At 55.7% G+C, this 22,046-nt stretch overlaps 2 protein-coding genes and 1 long non-coding RNA gene across 4 annotated transcripts; 2 read left to right on the top strand and 1 right to left on the bottom strand.

Moving 5' to 3' along the window:
- Positions 1–4,812: 4,812 nt before the first annotated feature.
- Positions 4,813–10,756, top strand: PRR15L (proline rich 15 like). Its single transcript, XM_079797651.1, has 2 exons — positions 4,813–5,026; positions 8,979–10,756. The coding sequence occupies exon 2, from the start codon at positions 9,005–9,007 to the stop codon at positions 9,305–9,307; it is 303 nt and encodes a 100-aa protein (XP_079653777.1). The 5' UTR covers positions 4,813–5,026; positions 8,979–9,004; the 3' UTR covers positions 9,308–10,756.
- A 1,113-nt stretch (positions 10,757–11,869) lies between these two features.
- LOC307114833 lies at positions 11,870–18,488 on the top strand. The gene is made up of 4 exons (XR_013815044.1): positions 11,870–11,954; positions 12,760–13,772; positions 15,085–15,179; positions 17,291–18,488. It is a non-coding gene; the product is annotated as an uncharacterized lncRNA (long non-coding RNA).
- PNPO (pyridoxamine 5'-phosphate oxidase) lies at positions 13,766–19,923 on the bottom strand. Of its 2 annotated transcripts, XM_079797650.1 has the most exons (8): positions 19,520–19,921; positions 18,504–18,628; positions 16,919–17,018; positions 15,988–16,041; positions 15,620–15,748; positions 15,017–15,087; positions 14,611–14,815; positions 13,766–14,242 (listed from the first exon to the last, which is right to left on the bottom strand). In XM_079797650.1, the coding sequence occupies exons 1-7, from the start codon at positions 19,562–19,564 to the stop codon at positions 14,647–14,649; spliced, it is 693 nt and encodes a 230-aa protein (XP_079653776.1). In that variant the 5' UTR covers positions 19,565–19,921; the 3' UTR covers positions 13,766–14,242; positions 14,611–14,646. The 2 variants fall into 2 exon arrangements, with proteins under 2 accessions (XP_079653776.1, XP_079653775.1); XM_079797649.1 differs by having other exon boundaries at positions 13,766–14,815; positions 19,520–19,923.
- Positions 19,924–22,046: the final 2,123 nt, after the last annotated feature.

Raw genomic sequence — 22,046 nt, 5'->3', positions numbered from 1 at the left:
GTTGTTGTGCCAAACAGTCAGAACCCCCACCCAGCCTGCCGTCCCTGCCCCTTTCCAAAGTTCTGTCTTACCACACCCCGGCCTGGGCGAGGCGCCCATGGCTACCTTCCTGCAATACCCATAAAGAGGGAGGCTTACCCTTGGCATCCAAGCAATCCATTTTTTAATCGGCCCTATGTTTATTACTTTATGGTCCGTGTCTTCTGCGTGTTTGCTCACAGCCACGCTGCCTGCGTGTGTGTGTGTGTGTGTGTGTGTGTGTGTGTGGTGTCTGCCTGCCGGGCTGGGAGCTCAGCAGCTTCAGGGGGCCTTGCTGTTTGCAGTATGACCCCTGCGTGACCTCTGTGTGGTGTTTCCCAGTGTCTGTCACCCCGGCTAGTCTGGGAGCACCTGTGGGCAGGAGGACAGTCTTCTTCAGCCCCGGGACCCCAGCCCCCGGCCTGACAGCTGGCATTGACCGTGAGGGGCCTGGCGGCGGGGGTAAAGGAAGGACTAAGAGAAGGTGCGGATGTGCACGAAGACAGTTAGTGATGATGGGGACCGGGTCACAGGTCTGGGGGCGGAGTGTGTGCCCCAGCCTGTCCCCTCTCCCTCTCTCTGCAGCTCAGGACTCGTAGTCCAGCCCCCTGAACCGCCCGGAACCAGAGGGAGGAAATCGAGGTCAGGGCTGGTTGGCTTCCGAGGTAAGCACAGGCCATGACTTAACTCATCAGCCGGGTCGCGCTCTGGGGCCGCTGGCTGCACCCTAAACCCCGTCCCGCCAGCCCCCCTTCCCATGTACACGATGTTAGGGACCCTCTGTTTGCCAAGAACGATTTTCCAACCGGAACACGGAAACAGAGTCCCCGCCCTCAAACAGCGTGGCAGCGTGACGGGCTAACCCCCATGAAGCACTCCCCGCGCCGAGCAGTGTGCTCATGCATCACAGGTCAGGAGCCCAGTCTGCGCAGAGGGCGAAGGGCGCAGAGAGGAAGAGGGCCATCTCAACGTGGGGACCGGCACGGGGTGGGCACAGAAAGCCGTCCGGGCAGCTCTGGGAGGAGAAGGCCTGGAGCTGGGCCTTGCAGGATGGGAGGACGGCGGCTGAATGGAGAGCAGAGGGGAGAGGAGCCACTGGGTAAAGCGCAGGAAAGAGACCAGGCTGTTCCTGAGGACGCTGGTCCCGGGGCGGGGACGTTTATGGGGAGAGGGGAAGCTCGGGCGGTGGGAGAGATGGGCCAGGGGAGACCATGCAGAGCCCTCAGGCCCGCGGCCAAGGGCTGGGCTTGGCGCCTGCAGACCAGGGTCCCCGCCAGTGGGCAGCAGACCCCGTGCACTTGTGTCGGGGCCCAGGAACCCATCGGTCGGTGCACCCCAGAAGGATGACAGTCAGGTGGGGAGGGGGGCTCTTCCACGCTGAGGAAGGATGCTTTCAGAGGACAGGAAACCCACAGGCCAGCGTATGTCTGACAGGATGCTCGGCTCCACGGGAAACGAGGTTTGTGGTGAGCCAGGGCTGCTGGAGCAAAGGGTCCCAGAACGGGTGCCTGGAAACATCAGAAATACACACTGAGTGGCCACATTATTATGATCTCTGAACGCATAATAATATGGCCACTCATGCCGAAACCGGTTTGGCTCAGTGGATAGAGCGTCGACCTGCGGACTGAGGGGTCCCGGGTTCGATTCCGGTCAAGGGCATGTACCTTGGTTGCGGGCACATCCCCAGTGGGGAGTGTGCAGGAGGCAGCTGAGTCAGTGTTTCTCTCTCATCAATGTTTCTGACTATCCCTCTTCCTCTCCCTTCCTCTCTGTGAAAAATCAATAAAATATATTTAAAAATAATAATAATAATAATATGGCCACTCAGTGTGTGTGTGTGCATATATATATATATATTATTAGAGGCCCAGTGCATGAATTCGTGCATGGGCGGGGTCCGGCCACCCTGGCCAGGGGGAGGGGACATGGGCGGTTGGCCAGCCTGCCTGCTGGTCGAACTCCTGGTAGAGGGGACAATTTGCATATTAGCCTTTTATTATATAGGATATACACTGAGTGGCCAGATTATTATGCGTTCAGAGATCATAATAATCTGGCCACTCAGTGTATGTTTCCCTGGTTCTACAGGCCAGGAGACTGAAATCAAGGTGCCAGCCAGGTGGGTTCAGCGCAGTGGCTGGCTCCCAGGGAGACTCTGTTCCATCCTCAGAGGGCGATGGGAAAGTGGCACGCGGGAATGCAGGTTGGCGCACCCGCTTAGAGGATCCACCCCGGGTGACCGTCGGGATTGCGTCCACACAGGCCCTGGCCAGCGTGCTCAGTGGTTAGAGTGTCGGCCTGCACCCTGGAGGGTCGTAGGCTCGATTCCCGGTCAAGGTTGCAGGTTCCATCCCCGGCCTTGGTCGGGGTGCGTGCGGGAGGAAACCAACCTATGTGTCTCTCTCACAATGGTGTTTCTCTCTCCCCGTCCCTCTGTCCCTTCCACTCGCTCTAAAAATCAATGGAAAAAATACCCTCGGGTGAGGATTAACAAAAAGAAAAAGAAAAAAAAGAGTCCACACAGGCAGAGCGTTTGGGACAGTGCCTGGAACACAGTCCCGTGGTCTCCCTGAGGGAGTCCTCCCACCAAGCGGGGGAAAGCCCCCCAATGGTAACCCCACCGCCCACCTCAGAGCAGAAGGCAGCCGATGGATGTTCATCTCTCATTGATGTTTCTCTCCTCCCTTCCTCTCTCTGAAATCAGTAAAAAACATTTAAAGCCCTGGCCGGTTTGGCTCAGCGGATAGAGCATTGGCCTGTGGACCGAAAGGTCCCAGGTTCAATTCCAGTCAAGAGCACATGCCCGGGTTGCAGGCTCGATTCCCAGTGGGGGGCGTGCAGGAGGCAGCCAACCAATGATTCTCTCTCATCATTGATGTTTCTATCTCTCTCTCCCTCTTCCTTCCTCTCTGAAATCAATAAAACATATTTTAAAAAACATATTTTAAAAAAAGAAATAAACCAGTTTTCTCTCACACTCACCTATCCCAGGAAGAGTAGGACAAAGACCACGCGCCACATTGAGAATTTCTCATTAAGAACGTTCCTGTTTCTCATTTCGGTTGTACAATCAATCACCGTACACATCGTGTGAAATAGAAGCATTTTAACAAACTCTTTCGGAAAAAGAAGCTTCTTGGTGAGGGAGGAGGCAAATCGTTAGTGTGGGTCTTGAGGGATGAACAGGAGTTTGTCTTGGTTTACACGGGGGGTGGGGAGGCCATTCCTGGCCAAGAGCACAGCCTGCGTTCCTAATCTCACCCTCCAGGCAGCTCTGCACCCGGGAAGGGGGCCGGGAAAGGGCCTGGTGTGCACGTTCGGGGCGGACGGTTGGGAGAGGAGGCTGCAGAGATGCCATCGGAGGAGGACCAGGCCAGGCGGGCGCCTGTGGCCCAGGACTGTCCGGCTGAGGCTTAGGGACGGCTGTTTGGGATGGAGGGGATGCGTTCACCGGGCCGTGAGGAACTGAACGAAGCAAAAGCAGAGTAGGCGCCAGTGGGGCAGCTTGGAGAGTTGGTTGGTTAGGATTTAAAATACAGCGCGGGGCGGCGGGGCGGGGGGGGGGGGGGGGGCGAGCCAGGGGAAGGGACCGTTAGTTGTGTGCGTACACGCAGCCCCTGGAGGAAGGGAGCGGACAGTTGGACTGAGCACCTGAGCTGGCCAGCACTGGGACAGGAAGCTGCGGGACACTCACCTTACAGCCGGGAGGGAGAAGGCAAACACAAACCCCGCCTGAGGGTGGCTACAGAGAACTCTCCCCCCCACCCCTCCCCCTGTGCACACCTGTAACAGCAGCCCGGGCTGAGGGCTGCACGCGGCCCGACTGATTTGCCAGAGGAGCTGTGACTTAGACCAGTGAGGGGACCAGCGAGGACGTCACCAAATGTGCACACGCTGCCTTCTCGCCTTTTCCTCTCTCCCCACCTCCCCAGAGCCCCTCCCCACCTCCTTCCCTGAGAGCCGGCCCCGGGTCTTGCGCGCTTTGTAATACCCAGCAAGGTCCATGGGAGGGGCAGCTGGCCTGGGGGAAGCTGAGCGAAGTGGTACCTGGTGGGGGGAGCCATCCCCGTTCTCTCCGAGAGTCTAATGACAGTACGGTGCCGGATGCAGAAAAATGACCGCCCTTCCCGCACACGCGGGCTGGTGTCTGTGGTTTCAAGGCCCCAGAGCCCACTCTAAGTTAGGGAGAAGGGGGGAGGCGATCTGCGGTTGTAGTGAGTCTGGAGGCACCGGGGCCCCCTGCCCACTCCAGCGCGGGGAGAGCTTGAGGGGGGCCCTTCAGGCACAGGAGCCGCAGCGCCCACCCAGCGCCGGCCTGTGCGGCACTGAACTTGGGGCGGAGCGGGCAGCCTGCGAACCGGTCTGCCAACCAGTTTAACCAGGGACTGGTTTCGACTCCGGAGTTCAAAGGAGCCGGGTGCACCCCGTCCTTCTCAGCCAGCGGGGACGGCGGCCCTTAACCCTTTCCCCGTTGTGCCCGGGGCAAGGTCCAGGCTTGGTTGTGGCCGGAAAGGGGTCTGAACCTCCTTGGGGCATGAACCGGGCGGGGGTGACCTTGGCTACAGGCGGCCAGCAACCAGGCGCTGGAGAGTGGGGAGACTGAGGAGAGGGGCTCCCCCGGCCCCCGACCCCAGGCTTCCCTGGGGATTTCCTCCTCCGGGCGGGCGAGGCGGTCCCTGGAGGACCCCGGGGATTGGGTTTCCGGGCTCATGAATATTCATCAGGCCGAGCAGGCCTCTGCTTCTGTTTACTTAGCCGGGAGGGGCTGGGTTTCAGGTTCACCTTGACTCCTGGAGGCACCGGGAGCAGGTAGCCCGCTCCTGCACCTGTTTCTCCTGCACCTGCCGCACAGCTGCTCCCACCCAGCTCCCCTGGCCGAGCCGTGCCTGGCGCAGCACCCTGGCGGCACCCCCAGCTCCCCCAGGCTCCCCTCCGGGCAGCGCCTGCACTCAGCTCCTTCTCTAGGGAGGGGCTCACCTCGGCCCCGCTGCAGCCAGGACTACAGGTACAGGCAGAGGGGGGCGGCGGGAACCGCGGTGTAGTCAGGGCCCCGATCTGCCTCAGTGGCTGACCAGTCCAGCTGCGAGGGAGACCCTGGCATACGGGCTCCCACCTCCTCCTGGGTGAGCAGGCAGAATCCAGGGCTCGTCCCGTCCCGTTGGCTTCTTGGAGCCCATCCAGGCCTCCAGCCTGGAACTCCTGGTGGGAGAGTTTCTCTCCAGAGCAGCTCTCGGTTAACTCTTGTTGAGCTGGAGCTGGAGCCCACCAGCGCCTACCCCCAGCCTGGAGGGTGTTTCTGGCTGTCTGGTAGGAACCTCCTCCTGTTCCTGACTAGGGTACCCCAGACTTATCCAGAGTGGAGAAGTCCCACGGGGCCCCCCAGAAAGCTGAGGGCTGGGGCTCTGGGTTTCGTCTGACAACGCAGAAGCCGACTTGCTCCCTCCAGCCCCCTCCAGCCCTCCACCTTGCCCCAGTCAGTGGTTAACTTGGCCCAGCTAAGAAGGGGCTCTACCTCGCCTGGGCAAACTCGGCTGGGGCGGTGGGGCCTATCCCGGGTGCCCACGTGCGGGCACGGTGGTGGCTGTTACAGGCACGGGGTGGCGGGCTGGCCCGGGAGGTCCTCGAGGCTGGGCCCCGAGCTGTGCAAACAGCGGAGGTGTAGCGGCCTCCTCAGGGGCAGGTTTCTATCCTCTCATGGATGGTAGGCCCCGGGGCGAGGGCCAGCCCTCCGCTTGGCCATGAACAGACTGCGGACCGAGCTCAAAATCCCAATTCATTCCCCGCCCCCAGCCCCCTGCGACCCTCTGGGGTGAGTCTTGGCTACTTTGGGTAGCTGGGAAGTTGGGATAACACTTCCTTTTTTCTTTTTCTAAGCAAGTCAGATTTTACACTCTCTTGGGGTAACTCACTGTTTACCAGAATCTTATAGCTAGCTGGGTTATTCTGCAAAACAAAGGCCTAATTTAGCTGTTCTGCAAATCCAGATTCCCATAGGTCAGGCTTGCTTAAAGGGGCAAACACCTGCTTACTTGTGCTCGCGTGCCCTAAGCAGGGGGACAGCAAGGCCTGGCAAACAGTCTCCTAGAGAGACCAGAGTGTAAGCCAGGAGGCCGGGCACCGAGGTGCCATGGTGGAGGCTGCAGGGCAGGGTCCAAGGGCCATTCCCGACTCTGGTTTCCTGACAAGGTCCTTGTGATCGGGCCCTCCCTGTGGATGCTAACTTGAAACACCCATTACAGCGGGTGTATTTTAACTGGCACATAAAAAAGCCACTTCCTCCAGGCTAGGCGGTCTGGTTATTACTGTTGGTTCGGGAGGTGGATCCTCCACTGCCCAAGTTCCTTGGCAGCCCTGGTGGGGCCATGGGACTTGCCCCAGACCAGGTGGCAACTCAGGCACCCACAGGCCGAGCAAGGGAGCAAGCGTCCTGTCCCTCCTTCCCTGCCCTTCTCGCAGCTCCTTCCAGACACCATCCCGGAACACCGAGATCTGTGCAAGGCCGTGCTGGGCCCAGGTGGGGCAAGCTGCCAAAGCAAACCTCCCGGGCTGTCCCCCGGGTGCCCTCGCCTCTCCAGGGTGCCCGGAAAGTACTTATCTGGCCACTCTCGCCCCTCCCTCACTTCCTAAGTGGGAGCTGCACAAGATCCACCCTGGGGTCTCTTGCTGCATGAGCTGACTAGAGGGACAGGGCTGGCAACGTGGAGTCTGCTTTCTGGACAAAGCCGTGGGAGGAATCGGTTGGGGGCATGCTCTGGGCAGGGGGATGGGCATGTAGGGGGACAGGGGACAACAGCAAGGGGGCCGATGGAGGGAGGCACTCAACCCACCCACTCCCAGCCTAGGCCAGCACCCTGCCTTCGTTTTTTCTGAATTTGATGTGTTTCTCCTCCAACAGAACAGACTCCATACTCATTATGGCAGATCTGGAACTTAGAAAAGTGGAGGGGAGAGAGCATCCCATATTCCTTCTACATAAAGGAAACCACTACTCGTCATTTGTCATATTTCTTTCTGGTCTTTTTAGAAAAGGTAGTTAAGACCATCAGTTTTTATTTTTATTTTTTAAAATATATTTTTATTGATTTCAGAGATGAAAGGAGAGAGAGAGAGAGATCAATGATGAGAGAGAATCATTGATTGGCTGACTCCTGCACGTCCCACACTGGGGATCAAGCCCGAAACCCAGGCATATGCCCTGACTGGGAATCGAATCGAACCGTGACCTCCTGGTTCATAGGTTGAGGCTCAACCACTGAGCCACGCCGGCCAGGCGAGACCATCCGTTTTTAGAAAGAGGTGACACATTTGCCTGTGCCCGGGCTGACTGACCGTCCAGCTTTCTGGGGTGTGGTGGCTGCTGCCCCTCCTCCCCAGGACCTTTCCCAGTCACACTCAGGGGTCTTGAGGCCAGACTACCAGCCTCTCCCGAAACAGAGATGCCTGTCTGACTGCTCATCACTCTGCCTGCTCTTTCTCTGATCTCAACCCCCTGGTCTGCATGCCCACCTGTCAGTGATGTCCGGGCAACTTTACCTCCCAAATCTCCACCGGCTCAGACGCACCTTTGTGGCGATCGGTAAATGGTGAGGTCTCCTCCCGGGCACGTCGCTTGTCAGTGGAGAAGCCTGGACTTTAGCCCCCACAGCCCATCTCTTGGGTTTCCTATGGAGAGTCCAACCCGTGATAACCGTATGTCACATGTACCTCTTGGCCCCGCCAAACCTCCTTCCAGATTCTCACTCCCCTTCAAACCCGTCCTTGTGGAAGCTGCGTGGGGAAAGGGGGCCGTAATCGTAAGTTGTATTTTGCAAAGCGTGTCTCTCTCTGTGGGCGGGCATCAACATCAGAGCTGAATATGAGGGCTGGGAGGGAAGGATGAGGCCACTGAGGTCCAGAGAAGCAACTTGCCAGGGGTCACGCACCTGGAATAGTCCCAGGACTTCCCACGCCCAGCCTGAGGTTCCTCCCCCTGCTCATCACCAGTGGGAAGTCCAAATTACTCCAAACATCACACATCCTATTTAAATTTGAATGAATGGATTTATTAATTAATGAATTCCAAGCAAGATGCCCAGGGTGTTCCTGTCTGTCTGATACCAGTTGACCATCTGCCCAAAGGGTGTCCACGGCCTGGATGCTGTGTGACTCGGGCGAGCTGGTCACCTTCCTGCAGCCCCAAGGGACCTGGCAGCTCGATGCTGCCTGGCGATGGCGCGTGTCTCCCCCACTGTCACCTCCACTGGGCTCAGAGGGCTTTCCCGTCGACGTGTATTTGGCTGCCTCTTCCCCAGACCCGCTCTCTTCTCTCCAAATGCACTGCATCACTTACCTGAGTCCGAGGGTCATTCGGCCCCACCTCTCATGCCGTTAGGCCTGGGCCACTGACATAGCCTGGCTGGAGGGGCTCAGGTGGTTGAGCGTTGCCCTGCGCATCGAAAGTTGCCCATTCGATTCTCGGTCAGGACGAAGACCTGGGTTGCGGGTTCCATCCCTGGTTGAGACACATACGAAAGGCAACTGATCGAAGTTTCTCTCTCTCTCTCTCTCTCTCAGCATGTCCTCAGGTGAGGATTAAAAATAATACTAGCCCTAATGGGTTTAGCTCAGTGGATAGAAGTGGATAGAGCATCAGCCCACGGACTAAAGGGTCCTGGGTTCTATTTTGGTCACGGGCACATACATTGATTGCAGACTCATTCCAGGCCCTGGTCGGGGCATGTGAGGGAGGCGACCAATTGATGTGTCTCTCTCACTTCGATGTTTCTCTCTCTTCCCCTCCCTTCCACTCTTTCTAAATATCAACAGAAAAAGATCCTTGGATGAGGATGAACAATAACAAAAATAAAGAAAGAATAAAATAAATAAATAATAAATAAAATGTGGTTAGGAGTCTAGAGGGGGCTGCTCCAAGGCACCCCCCGGCCTTCTCCCCACTGACCCCGTCCTCTCTCCTGCAGAAGCTCTGCTCCGCTCAGGGAGCACCATGACCGAAGTGGGCTGGTGGAAGCTGACCTTCCTCCGGAAAAAGAAATCCGCCCCCAAGGTGCTGTACGAGATCCCGGACACCTATGCCCAGACGGAGGGCAGCGCGGAGCCCCCGGGGCCCGAGGGCGGGGGTGCCGGCAGTGACTTTAACACGCGCCTGGAGAAGATTGTGGACAAGAACACAAAGGGCAAGCACGTCAAGGTCTCCAATTCCGGCCGCTTCAAGGAGAAGAAGAAAGTGCGGGCCACCCTGGCGGAGAACCCCAACCTCTTTGACGACAGGGAGGGCCAAGGACAGTGAAGGGGGCCGAGGAGGATGCTAGCACCTCCCTGCTGGCTCCCTGCTGTCAGCTGGATCTGAGCAAGGAGCTGGCCACGCTGGCCTCCATGGCCACAGCGGAAGCCCTGGGGGCAGCTGATGCCTGCTGGCAGGAAATGTCTGGTTTTAGGTTCGTATTGATGTGCCCCGGCTTTCTGGGAAGTCTGGGAGATGCCAGGGTCCTCCCACCGCCCCCCACCACAAATAAAGGCACTTCGGTCCAAGGATGACAAATGCCACCCCGGAAGGACAGCCCTCCTTGAGGCCGTGTCAGGGCGGGCAGGGAGGCGGACACGGAACAGAGAGGGGGAGCCTGATGGACTTCACTTCCGCCCAGGGCACGGGGTCAAGGGTGAGTTTGACTTGCTGCTCCCTCTACTGTCTCTACCCGTGACTGTTCCCTGGACCAATCCTGAGAGTGCGTTTTCCAGAAGACATGTGATGGGGGGTCGTTTCCAGGAGCCAGAGGTGGGCTGAACTTGAGCTCACCTCCTAACGCAAGTGGGAAACTTCCGGGAACTTTGCCCCCAGATGTGCAGGGGGAGGAGGACCCTGGCACTCCCTGGAGGTGCCGCAGAAGGCCAGGTTAGGGACCCATGGGTCCAAGTTAGGGGAGGGGGTGGGGGAGCTCTGGTAGGACCTAACAGCAGCCAGCTCTTCCCCACCCGTATTTAAGATGGATCAGCCCCAGAGAGGAGTCCTGGAGCCTTGAATTTTTTTTAAAAAAAATAATTGTAGGTTTCTCCCTTTGTAATAAACAATGCTGCAAAAGCTGAGAATCAATCTACACGCTCGTCTTCCATTCACTGAGAGGACAGTGTTTTAGGCCTTTGTTTCCCTTCATGTTAAGTGGAACCTGGTGCTCAAATCGCTCCTCTCACATTTCACACAGGGTCCCAGGTGTCGGGATGTAGGGACTGGGACACTGATTTCACCCTCAAGCCACCCTTAGCCCTGGGGGGTAGAGAGGACATAGGAAGGAGCTGGGGGCACCCCAGTGGCCAGTCCCTCTGGTCAACAGAGGCCAGCAGGGGCTGCAGGAGAACGAAGCAGACCTCTGGGGACTGACCCAGAGTCGCAGTGGTTTGGTTTGGGATCAAGATTCAAATTCTGGTCCCACCCCTCAGCAGCTGTGACATTTGGGGAACATTAAAAAAAACACCCACAAAAACCACCTCCTCTGAACCCTGGCCGGGTAGCTCAGTTGATTAGAGAGCATCGTCCCAACACGCTGCTGGTTCCATCCCCAGTCAGGCACAATGAATGAATGCATAAATAAGTGGAACAACAAATCAATGTTTCTCTCTCTAAAAATCAATCAATAAATTTTTTAAAAAAAACATACCTCCTCTGAGCCTGTTTTCTCTTCTATAAAAGGGCCTATAATGATACCTATTTCACAGGGAGTGGTCAATAACTAGTGGGCCATTAGTAGTCCTGTAGTAGGTTCTCCATTAACATTGCCCCCCCCCCCCCCCCCCCCGCTTTTCCCTTATTAAGGAACTCACCACAGCCCACAGCTTCCATTTAAGGAAGAAGAGAGAGCCTGCTCTTGAGGCTGTTAGATCTGGATCTTTCTCAAGCCGCAGGAGCTGGGAACTGGAAAAAATTGGCCATATCTCCAGAGCTCATGGTGGGAACATGGAGAGAGAGACCAAGGTGGCGACTCAACAATGTGGTCCAGCAGCTTCCAGGCCAGCTCCTCGCAGGCTGCGGGCCACCCCACCCCTCCCCACCCCAAGGAGCTGCTCCGGAAATTTATTACCAAAACAAACAGACCATACAAGGGGGCCTTTGTCAGGTGGCCTCCCCCAGGGCATGGGGCGCTCTGAGGATGAGGGAGGGAGACCAGGAGCAGGAGGAGAACAGGACTCTTCCCCTGTCCCTCCTCATGATGGAACTTTTTAAGGCCCCCCAATAACTCAGTCCATAAAGCCTCCCATGGAGGAGCAGTTTCCCCATACTCCAGTCCTGCCCATTGTTAATGCCTGATGTTTACAGAGGGTTTAAAATGGGCCAGGCCCACGCTGGCTGGGTGGCTAAGTTGATTGGCGTGTTGTCCTGTACATCAAAAGGGTTTCAAATTCGATTCCCAATCCAGTGCATGTACTCGGTTGTGGGTTTGATCCCAGGCCCTGGTCAGGGCACGTGTGGGAGGCGGCCAATGGATATGTCTCCCCAATAGCTGTTTCTCTCTCTCTCCTCTCCTCTCCTCCCTCCCTTCCACCCTGTCTGAAAGTCAATGGAAAAAATCCTTGGGTGAGGATTAAAAAAACAAAGAAACATCCTTGGATGAGGATTAACATGGGACAGGCCCTGTGGCAAGTACTCCCCATTTAACCCTCTGGTCCCCCATTGAGACAGGGCCTGTTACTAACTACCCCCATTTTCCAGGTGAGTTGCTGAGCTTAGTCACTCACCCGAGATCATGCCCTCGCAGAGGTGCGGCTGGAACTGAAGCCAGAGCTGGGCTGCGCATGTGACCACTGAAACACACAGCCCCTTCCGTTCCTGATTTGCATCTGCTTAGGGGATGGGAAACTCGGGACAAAGAAAGGAACCGGTCACCTTCTGCTGAAGGAGAGGCGGGGTGAGACAGGGCAAGGCCTGGACCGTGGGATCCTGGGAGGTGAGCACCGTTTGAGTTTGAGGGTGCTGCAGACTCTGGGACCAACGGGGGAAGCCAACCAGCGTTGAGGCTGAGTGTACCCCAAGACCCCAGATTGTAGGGACCTCCCACTCCAGCCCATCCTGAGGTTCCCTGATGCGAGGGGAGGGGGATGAAGCTGGGCCCTGGGCCACAGACCCTACCTGTGGCCTAATTACTGCCACCATGACGCCTCTTAGGTGGGAGGGTCTGCAGACCCCTCTGCCCTGTGCATATGACCATGCTCCACGGCCCCAACATGACTGCAGGAGTCTTCCCGGGAAACTCCATACGTACCCCTAACCTGGGTATTAGTGGACGGGGGTGAGGAGGTGGGGTGGTTACCAACGGCCAAAGGGATATCTGGCTGCCCCGGGAGTCAGAGCCCAGGCAGCTGCAAGTTTTTACCAGGCCAGAGGAGGAGGAACCGAAAGTGCAAATATGTGCAGGAGCCGGGAGAGGCTACGGGTTATCGACCACAGTTTCACTGGGACTCAACCCAAGGTGGGAGGGGGAGGCAGGCGGGGCAGGCTAGGACTGGCCTGTGCAACCGAGAAGGGGCCAACCTCGGGCAGCAGGCGCCCCCTGCTGGATGCCCCACCCCCCAAGAGAGGAAAATGGAGGTGGGTGGAGAGTTGCTTAATCCCCCAACTCCCCTCCTCCCTAGGGTCGGGGGCAAGACCAGGCCAGACCGGACATTAACATCACGCACATCTGATGAGTTTTTATTACAGATCTGGCACAAGACCAGGCCAGACCGGACATTAACATCACGCACATCTGATAGTTTTTATTACAGATCTGGCACAGTGATTGCCGGACAGAACAGAACTGCTGAGACCAGGCTCAAAGCCGGGGAGACAGCTCCCAGAAACAGGACAAGGAAGGGAAGGGTCCCCAGCACCCGCTCCTGTGGGCTTCAGAAAGGTTAGCATTGTGCTTTCCTGCACTCGGGCTTGAGGGGGGATCAACAACAAGAGAGGGGCCCTTGGGGGAGTTGGTCACTCACAGACGCTGAAGCACATGCCCATACAGTGAGTGAAGCAGTTTACAGAGTGGCAAGTTCAATGCCGCTGTGCACAAATAATAGTCCCTTCTCTCATCCTGGCTGAGTCAGAGCAAACATTTACCCAGCCTGGCTCCTCTCCACAGCCTGTAGGCCACTCATCCAGGCTGACCCTGGTCACCACACTTGTGCTCGAGGAAAGCAAATACAGTTCAGCACAGGCCTCGGCCGAGGGTTACGGGAGAATCCAATCGTGAGGGTGACAGGCAGAGGGTTAGAGGCGGAGGCCGGTGTACTGTCACCAGGGGTGGGGTGGGGGTCCTGTTAAACGCAGGAGGGGATTCCGTGGGTCTGGGGTGGGCTCCCAAGTGATGCCAATGCTGCCTGCCGTCCTGAGGGCCACACAGGGATCTAGACCAGGGGCTCAAATCTTGGCTTCACAAAGTCCCCTGGGGAGCCTTTGAATTTCCCAGTGCCCTCAGACCCGTTAAATCATCTCTAAGGGGGGGATCCAGGCATCATCAGGATCTGCAAAGCCCTCCCCTCCCCCCGGTAATTCCGATGTGGATGAAAACCAGTGATGTGGAGAGGTGAGGAATAGGGCAGGGGATGTGTGAGTAGTCAGAAAGGCGGAATCTCTATAATAACTTAATCTCATACCTGGAAAGTAAAATAAATAAATACTGTTTATAAACCAACATGGAAAATAAAGCTTGATTAAAATCTTCCTGGCCCGTAGGTACCAGCACATGAATCCTTTCTACAAAACTCCTGACTGGGATTGAATACTTCCGGTAAGAGAATACTCACTGCCTGATGCTTACGACCCCCTCCCTCTTGAAGTCTCTCCCCATATCGAAGAGAAATCTATTTCTGTGTAATATCCACCTATGGGTCCTTTGGAGCTACAGAGAATAAATTCCATCTTTTCCCACATTGCTGTGCTTCAGATAATGGAAGGCAGCTATCAGCAGGGTAAATGCTCTAAGAATATCTGTTAATAAACGAGTTAGTTAGGGTTCTTTTATTTGCAATCAACAGCAATTTATTCTGCGAGTTTACGTCCAAAAAACACCTTCTTTTTAGAGACAGTGGGTGTGTGAGGCAGGAGGAGGAACTGCACAGCCCGGGCGTGGGAAGGAGGGCGCCAGGCCTCTCAGGGAATTGCATGAGCAGCAGCCAGAGGCCGTTGCTTCTTGGCTGCCACTCACAACGTGGCTCCAGGGAGCAGGCTCTGGGTCTCTCCATGTCCAATGTTGAATAGCTGACAAGAAAAACCGATGGGTGAGGTTGGCTCAGGTGCTTATGCTGGTACCAATCGGCTTTGGCCAGTATGACTCAGTCACAGTGGTAAAAACCCAGGGCTGCTGGGGACCCGCTCTGTGTCACCAGGAAAGGGAATTACAGCAGCTGCTACCTCTAGAGGGAGCCATTCCAGTAAACTATTGTCAAAATCAAGAAAATAATGATGAGATTATCGTCCATTTGTGATTCTCTATGCCACCATTACACTCCACTAGAGAGCTTACTGAGAGCCAACCAAGTAGAGTACTCAAAGGACGAACTCTGAAGACGCCTACATATAAGGAGTGGGGCGGGCCTGACTCCCAACCCCACACCCTCCCTCAGCACCTGGTCCTCGCCCCCGTGGGCACTGCCGCCTGGGAGTCAGGGAGCAAGCCTCTCGTAGAGCCAGTCTTCCTCCCCTCGGTGGGTCATGGGCCCTAAAGGGGCGTCTCCTGTCTGGAGGCTCCGCCGAAAAACGATCCGGTCGTGCAGGCGGTTGGTTTGGCCTTGCCAGAATTCCATCACCTGTGGGTACAGGATGTAGCCACCCCTACGAAGAGAAGCAGAGGTTTCGGGGCTGTGTATTTTTCCAACCATGTCACTCCCCACGACACCCCCGGCTCCCTGAAGGAAGCTGCTATATCTCAGGGTGACAGGGAGGGGTAGATCTGTAACCCCACAGAGAGGGTAGCTTCCAGTAAACACGAGGGTCCTGGTGTCCCTTTCTACACGACTATGAGGCATCACTCACCAGTATTTTGGCTTCGGCACCTCCTGTTCCTGGTACAGCTTCTCCAATTCCTCGTTTTTCTTTCTCAGATACTGTTCAGGGGAAGGAGACAGAAGGGCCAGACCCGGTCAATGATGCATTGAATAACCACTTACTGAGCATGTGCCAGGTGCTGGGGACACAGGTGAGCAAGGCACAGGTGGCCTCTGTCCTCTGGGAACACAGTCCAGCGGGAGGGTCCGACAGACAGGAGGCCCACTGGCCCGTTTCCCCACTCCCATCCCCCGGGAAGACATCCTTTTCACTGTGCTGGAGAGAGAGGGTCCCGGCATCCCTGGGAGACAGCTCTGGGGATTAGCCCAGGCCAGTGGCCGGCAAACTCATTAGCCAACAGAGCCAAATATCAACAGTACAACGATTGAAATTTCTTTTGAGAGCCAAATGTTTTAAACTTAAACTTCTTCTAATGCCACTTCTTCAACATAGACTCGCCCAGGCTGTGGTATTTTGTGGAAGAGCCACACTCGAGGGGCCAAAGAGCCGCATGTGGCTCGCGAGCCGCAGTTTGCCGACCACTGGCCCAGGCCCTCGCCACCCGGAGGACTAAGAGGAAGCCCCACTCACCTCCCGATCAGGGATGACGGAACTCTGGTGACTGACCACAGCCCCAATCTGGCTGCTCTTGGGGCGGGAGTGGAAGTAGCACGCGGCCTCCTCCTCTGGCAGCTTCTTCACAGGGCCCTCCACACGCACCTGCTCAGGGATGGCCATGGCTACACGGCGTTCAATGCCACTCGCCCTCCCCATTCCCCTCTGTCTTCTCTTTACCCAGGGCCTCACCACTCTTGGCTCCCACCAGACCAGCTAACTGTATGAGAGCTATTTGAGAGGCAGGATGTTTGCCCGGCCTGGGGACCTCCACTGGGCTCATTTATAAACTCGGGCCCCTCCCAACGTAGCCCGCCCCAGGCTGTCCGGGAACGCTCACTCACCTGACGGTTCAGGGGCTCCCAGTAGAAGACAAGGGAAGCAAAGGGATTAGAGTCCTGGAAGTGAAAGAGAACCCACAGACAGCCGTCAGGACAGCGGGGAGGACGCCTCTGGCACGCAGGGGGGAGGCAGAAGTCTGCAGCATGCAGGCCCACGGGAGATGCACTCAGTGTAATATCTCATTTAAACCCTCAAAGGTAGGCCGACTGTTACAGGTGTGTAGACAGGCTCAGAGAGGTTAAGTAACGAGCCCGAGTTCACACAGCAAGTGGCAGAGCTGCGTCGGAAACCTAAGCCAGCTGGACTCCAAACTGACGCTTGCCATTTCTCAAACCCACAGATTTTGCAAGTTCTCAGAAATGTATGTTTGGCTGCAGGGACTCAGGGAGGATGACTCATTTGGATTTACGAACTGCATGCATATGAAGTGCCAACTCTGTATTCGACACCAGAAGAGGTCATGGGGGTGTAACAGAGATACAACAGATGCAGCCGCTGCCCCCACAAAGCTTACCACTTACATTAATCACATAATCATTAATAATGGTTATGTGATTAATGTAAGAGGACACAAACATTAATCACATAATAATATACATGCGCAGTTAGAAACTGAAAAAATGGCAGGAAAGTTGCTAGTTATAATGACAGCAAACAGCATGAGCGGCTGACAGTGTAGGAGTTGAGGCTTTTTTGAAGAGGCTACCATTGGGGCTGAGACTGAAGGGACAGGGTGACTTAGGCAAACAGATGACAGAGGCAGGGGTGGCTGGAGAGAGCATTCACGCCTGTGCGGCAAGGACAACGGCCAGGGCAAAGGCCCCCAGGCAGGGTGGCCCTGAGCACAGACAGCAAGCGGGTTGGGGTGGGGGTGACGGATGAGGCAAGGGCTGGCCTCTGCAGCCCCGAGGAGGATTTACCGTGACCCCTCACCAGCTCTTTTCCCTTTCGGCTCTCGAAGTTAGTGAAGAAGCGGAAGCCATCCGTGCCAAAGCCCTTCAGCAGCACCATGCGGGCAGAGGGCTTCCCATCTCTGGGACAGAGCAGAGCGCCGTGGTCAGAGCCCACTTCCATGTTCTCGCCGCTGCCCCTCCCTTAGGATGTCCGAGCATCCCTACAGCTGTGTCCCCTTACTCTGCACTGTCCGGGCACTCAGGCCACCCACCCATTCCCACTTGCCCCTGGGCATTTAGCCTGAAAATAAACAAACACACACCAGTATGACATTGGTGCCTTCCCCCTGCGTGCCAGACGCGTCCTCCCCACTGTCCTGACGGCGGTCTGTGGATTCTCTTTCATTACCAGGACTGTTAGGGACTGAACTACGTCTCCCTAAAAGCCTATGTTGATGCCCTTGCCCCCAATGTCAGTATTTGGAGACAGGGCCTTCAGGGAGGTAAGAGTCAATAAGGTCATAGGGTGGGACTCTAATCCAAAAGGACTGGTGTCCTTATAAGAGGAAGAAACACCAATGATCTCTCACTTGCTCTCCCTGCATGCACAAAGGAAAGGCCATGTGAGGACACGGCACAAAGGCAGCCATCTGCAAGCCATGAAGACAGGCTTTCCTAACCAACTCCGACAGTACCTTAATCCTGGACTTCCAGTTTCCAGAACTGTGAGAAAATACATTTCTGTTGTTTAAGCCACCCTGTCTGTGTATTTTCTTACGGCAGCCCTAGCAAAGTAACAAGGCTCTAAGGGCAGCAACCAACAAGAATGCAACCGGCCGGTGCTTAGGGACCACAGAAGGCATGGCTATATCAGACCCTCTGCTCAGGGCTTTGGGGGACACCCAGGGCACAGCACAAGAGCCCTGCCTTCAAGGCCTTACATTTGAGTGAGGGGGGACAGCAAGAGTTGGATTGGATAAGAGGCTAATATGAGAGATGGCTCAATGGTTGACTACCAAGAGAATGATACAGCCAAGCATTGTCTACAAAGAGCTTCATGAAGAGGTCCCAGGAGACATAGCTCTTAAAGGGCAGCTGGGGCCGAAACCGGTTTGGCTCAGTGGATAGAGCGTCGGCCTGCGGACTGAAAGGTCCCAGGTTCGATTCCGGTCAAGGGCATGTACCTTGGTTGTGGGCACATCCCCAGTGGGGGGTGTGCAGGAGGCAGCTGATCGATGTTTCTCTCTCATCGATGTTTCTAACTCTCTATCCTTCTCCCTTCCTCTCTGTAAAAAATCAATAAAATATATTTTTTTTAAAAAAGGGCAGCTGGGAATAGGATAGGTGGGGAGATAAGGGAGGCAAGGGTATATGGGGGGTTGCATCAAGGGCAGAGATGAATGAGGCACTGCATTTCATCCCTGAAATGTAACTGAGTGAAGTGTGATCTTCGGTTTACAGGTAAGGGCACTGAGGCGCAGAGAGGACAAGTAACTTGCCTGAGGCCACACAGCATTTTAGTAAAAGTGCTAGAACCATAAAGTTGGCATCCATCAAACTGAGAGCTCCCTCAGCATCCTGCTTCATCTGTGCCCGCCCACAGAAGGGCCCACGGCTATGCCCACCTGGTGCAGGTAGCCAGACACATGGCGTTGGCTTCCCCTATGTCAGGACACTGAACAGCCTCCTCGAACCAGGCAGCAAACTGCTTCAGGGGATCCAGAGAGGTCAGCTGCGCCTCCTCAAATGCCTGGGGAGGGAGAGTTTTATTTCATTTAATGGACACACATATTGCTTGATGTGTATGTAGAACGATTCTAGGCACTTTTCAAAGATTAACTTATTTAATCCTCATGATAAAAACAAATAGTGCCCAGGAAGTAGGTTCTGTTAGCCCCATATTACAGGTGGGGACACAGGCACAAGGAAGGAGACTGATGGTTGATGAATCAGGGCTTCACGTCATGGGTGTCAGACCTATCATTTGAAAAGCCTTAAAAAAAAAAAAAAGACAGATCTGGACTCTGCCCTTGTAACTCCTCATTCCGTAGGTCGAAGGGTCAGTGGAAAACCGCATGTTTAACAACAGTTCTCTGCGTTCCTCTCCGGAGGAGGAGGAAGGAAAGGACGTTTTCTCCAAGTGGTAAGCGAGGGAAGGAAGGCAGCAAGGAGCGTTCTCCCTCCTCCCCGTGAGTCCGTCTGCCTCCCCCACGTTCTGCTAACCAAACACCGAGAGGCTGAGTGTCCCTGTTCTAAGCATTTTGCAGACACCTGAGTCCGCCACCTTCCTGCGAGGTGGGCACTGTCACTTCACCGGTGAGGAAACGGAGGCCCGGAGAGGTTAAGGGAACTGCCCCAGGAGGTGCACCTCGCGAATGAATGGCGGGATTCCGGCCCTGGCAGGCTCCAGCCGTGCCTCACCCCCCACCACAGCTGCCTCCGGGCCCCATCTTCGTCCCGGCCTCCCCAGAACCTCTTCCCCGCAACCCTCTCCTCTTAGGGAGATGGCCTCAAGCCCCCGCGTCCCACTGGGTGGCCCCAGAAACCCCGTGGGGTTCCTCCCATCCCCCCCCCCCCCTCCTCCGATGATCTGCGACCCCTTGTTCCCCGCCCCTGCGGAGACCCTGCCCGGCGACGACACCTCTCGGTCCCCGCGGTAACTCTTGCGCATCGGCCCCAGATCCATGTCGGCTGCACGGCTGCACAGGTGACGCAGGTGGCGGGGCCACTCGGCCAGTCGCCCGAACGCCACGTTGACGCACGCGACGGGGCCGTCGGCCACGTGACCCAGCGTCGCCCGGCGCCGGGTTCCGGCGTGTTCGGAACCAGTTCCTCGGTCCAGAGTCTACCCCCGGGAAGGAAGATGTGTCAGTCGCCATGCCCAGAGACCCTAAGTCCTCGGAGCCAATGGGAGCCCAGGGTCGGGGGAGGGAGCCAGGCGCTGGGACTCTATTGGTCGGAGTTTTCCGGAGCGCGGCCAATGACAGCGAGAACAGAGGAAGCCAGCGGCCAATGGGCGGCGCCTCTGGGGGCGGGAGCAGGGAGACAAGGGAATTCTGTCACCGCTGCTAACATGCACGTGGAGGTTTGTTAAAGATGTCGGGGCTGCTGCCTCCCGGGCCGGGGGCGGTGGTTGAGCCGCTGGGGGCTTGAGGGGAAGGGTCAGTGTTAAGTGGCTGGCTCCTGGTAGGTGCCTGAAGGCGGGCCTAGTGCAGGAAGTGTCCCTGCGGGGCAGGCTGGTGGCCTGGGAACGGACAAATGGAAATGGAATTAGGGGCCAGACGCTAAGGCAAGGTGATGGGGAGACAGAGAAAGAGGACATCTGGTTTGGGGAAGCAATCAAGGCTTGAGAGGGGGAGAGGCTGAAGTGACTTGTGATTCCTCCAAACAGGTGCTAAGTAGTGTGTGTGTATGTGTGTGTGTGTGTGTGTGTGTGTGTGTGTGTGTGTGTGTGTGTGTGTTTGGTGGGAAGGGGGGGGGGGGTGAGAAGGAAGACAGCTGAATGGGAAAGGGGAAGAGGGAAATTTGGGATCAAGCTGTCCCAGAGCAGCGCCATCTTCCTCTTCCAGCTCTGAACCCCCTCTCTCCAGCCTCATTTCTTTCACCCCAGGCCAGAGCATGCTGTTTTCTTTACTCATGGCTTCCCCTCTCGTGCTGCCAAGTAGATAGATAGGTTACCTCTGTCCCACCTCTCCCAGGCCTCCCCCATCTCTGCTGAGTTTTCCCATTTTCACATTATGCCCTTCCTAGAGAGTTGGAGTTGGGTGCCTAAGTCAGTGCCAGCCATCGCTGAGGGCACAGGAGAGTAGGTGGCTGTGCCAAGCCATTTCCAGGAGTCGATGCAGGGCTGAGAAATGGGAAGCCTGCCAGTGCCTACCCATTCCAGCTTTGGCCTGGCTGGGGCAGCCGTGGGTCAAGGCCTCTCTCTAGTCCTCGTTTCCACCATCATCAGGAAGGGGAGCTGCAAGAACCATCTAGGCAGGCACCCCGGGACTGTCAGGTAAGGGAACTTCCTGTCCTGCCCAGGTGTCTGCATGACAGCTAAGCTTCATAAAGCCCTACTTTAGATAACCTGTCATCCTTTATCATGTGCACGTAGCTTGAGCCAAATAGAATCTGGAAGACAAATTTGCGGCAAAGAAATAACACATGTCTCAAGGCTTAATAATATTCATCTATAGATTCTCCACTGGTTAGAATTTTTTTTTGCTGCATTGTTTTCCTCCATCAACATGATTGAGAGAGAGTTGACTGGACTTCCTTTCTTTTTATAAAATATATATATATATATTTTTATTGATTTCAGAGAGGAAGGGAGAGAGCTAGAGAGATAGAAACATCAATGATGAGAGAGAACCATCGATTGGCTGCATGTCCCCCACTGGGGGGGATCGAGCCCACAACCCGGGCATGTGCCCTTGGCTGGAATCGAACCTGGGACCCTTTAGTCCACAGGCCGACGCTCTATCCACTGAGCCAAAGAAGTTGTCTTTCCACGTATGAACATTGCTGCCCTCCCCTCCTCCCACGCACCTGCATTTAAATCTGTGTAAGCAGTAATTAGTGCCCTTCAACTCAGTCGGTTTTGTTCATGGGTCCACACTCTGAGCACTCCTGGGATGTGCTACCCTGGACCCAGGATTCTAGGGCACCGAGACGAGGATAATTTGAATGGTTTCAATGAAACCATTACCGTACAGTTGTCTCTTGAACAATGCAAGGGTTAGGGTCGCTGACCCCTCCCCAACTGAAAATTCACGTATAATTTTTGACTCCCCCAAAATTTAGCTACCAGCAGCCGACTGTTGACCAGAAGCCTTACTGATAACATAAGCAGTCGATTACCACATGTATTATATGCTGTATTCTTAGAAAAAAAGTAAGCTAGCCGAAACCGGTTTGGCTCGGTGGATAGAGTGTCAGCCTGCGGACTGAAGGGTCCCGGGTTCGATTCCGGTCAAGGGCATGTACCTTGGTTGCGGGCACATCCCCAGTAGGGGGCGTGCAGGAGGCAGCTGATCGATGTTTCTCTCTGATCGATGTTTCTAACTCTCTATCCCTCTCCCTTCCTCTCTGTGGAAAATCAATAAAATATATTTAAAAAAGAAAAAAAGTAAGCTAGAGAAAAGAAAATTTTATTGAGAAAATCATAAATAAGGAGGAGAAAA

This window comes from Cnephaeus nilssonii, assembly GCF_951640355.1.
Source record: "Cnephaeus nilssonii genome assembly, chromosome: 19".
NCBI classification, from domain to species: Eukaryota; Metazoa; Chordata; class Mammalia; order Chiroptera; family Vespertilionidae; genus Cnephaeus; species Cnephaeus nilssonii.
The sequence above is the reverse complement of the archived record's forward strand: the minus strand, read 5'-3'. Positions and strand labels throughout refer to the sequence as shown.

Coding starts and splice junctions, on each gene's coding strand:
- PRR15L (XM_079797651.1), top strand. CDS start 9,005: ATGACCGAAGTGGGCTGGTGGAAGCTGACCTTCCTCCGGAAAAAGAAA.
- PNPO (XM_079797649.1), bottom strand. CDS start 19,564: ATGGATCTGGGGCCGATGCGCAAGAGTTACCGCGGGGACCGAGAG. Junction 15,088..15,619: donor CCGTCATCCCTGATCGGGAG/GTGAGTGGGGCT, acceptor TCCCCTGAACAG/TATCTGAGAAAGAAAAACGA. Junction 14,816..15,016: donor GTGCCGAAGCCAAAATACTG/GTGAGTGATGCC, acceptor TTCTCTTCGTAG/GGGTGGCTACATCCTGTACC.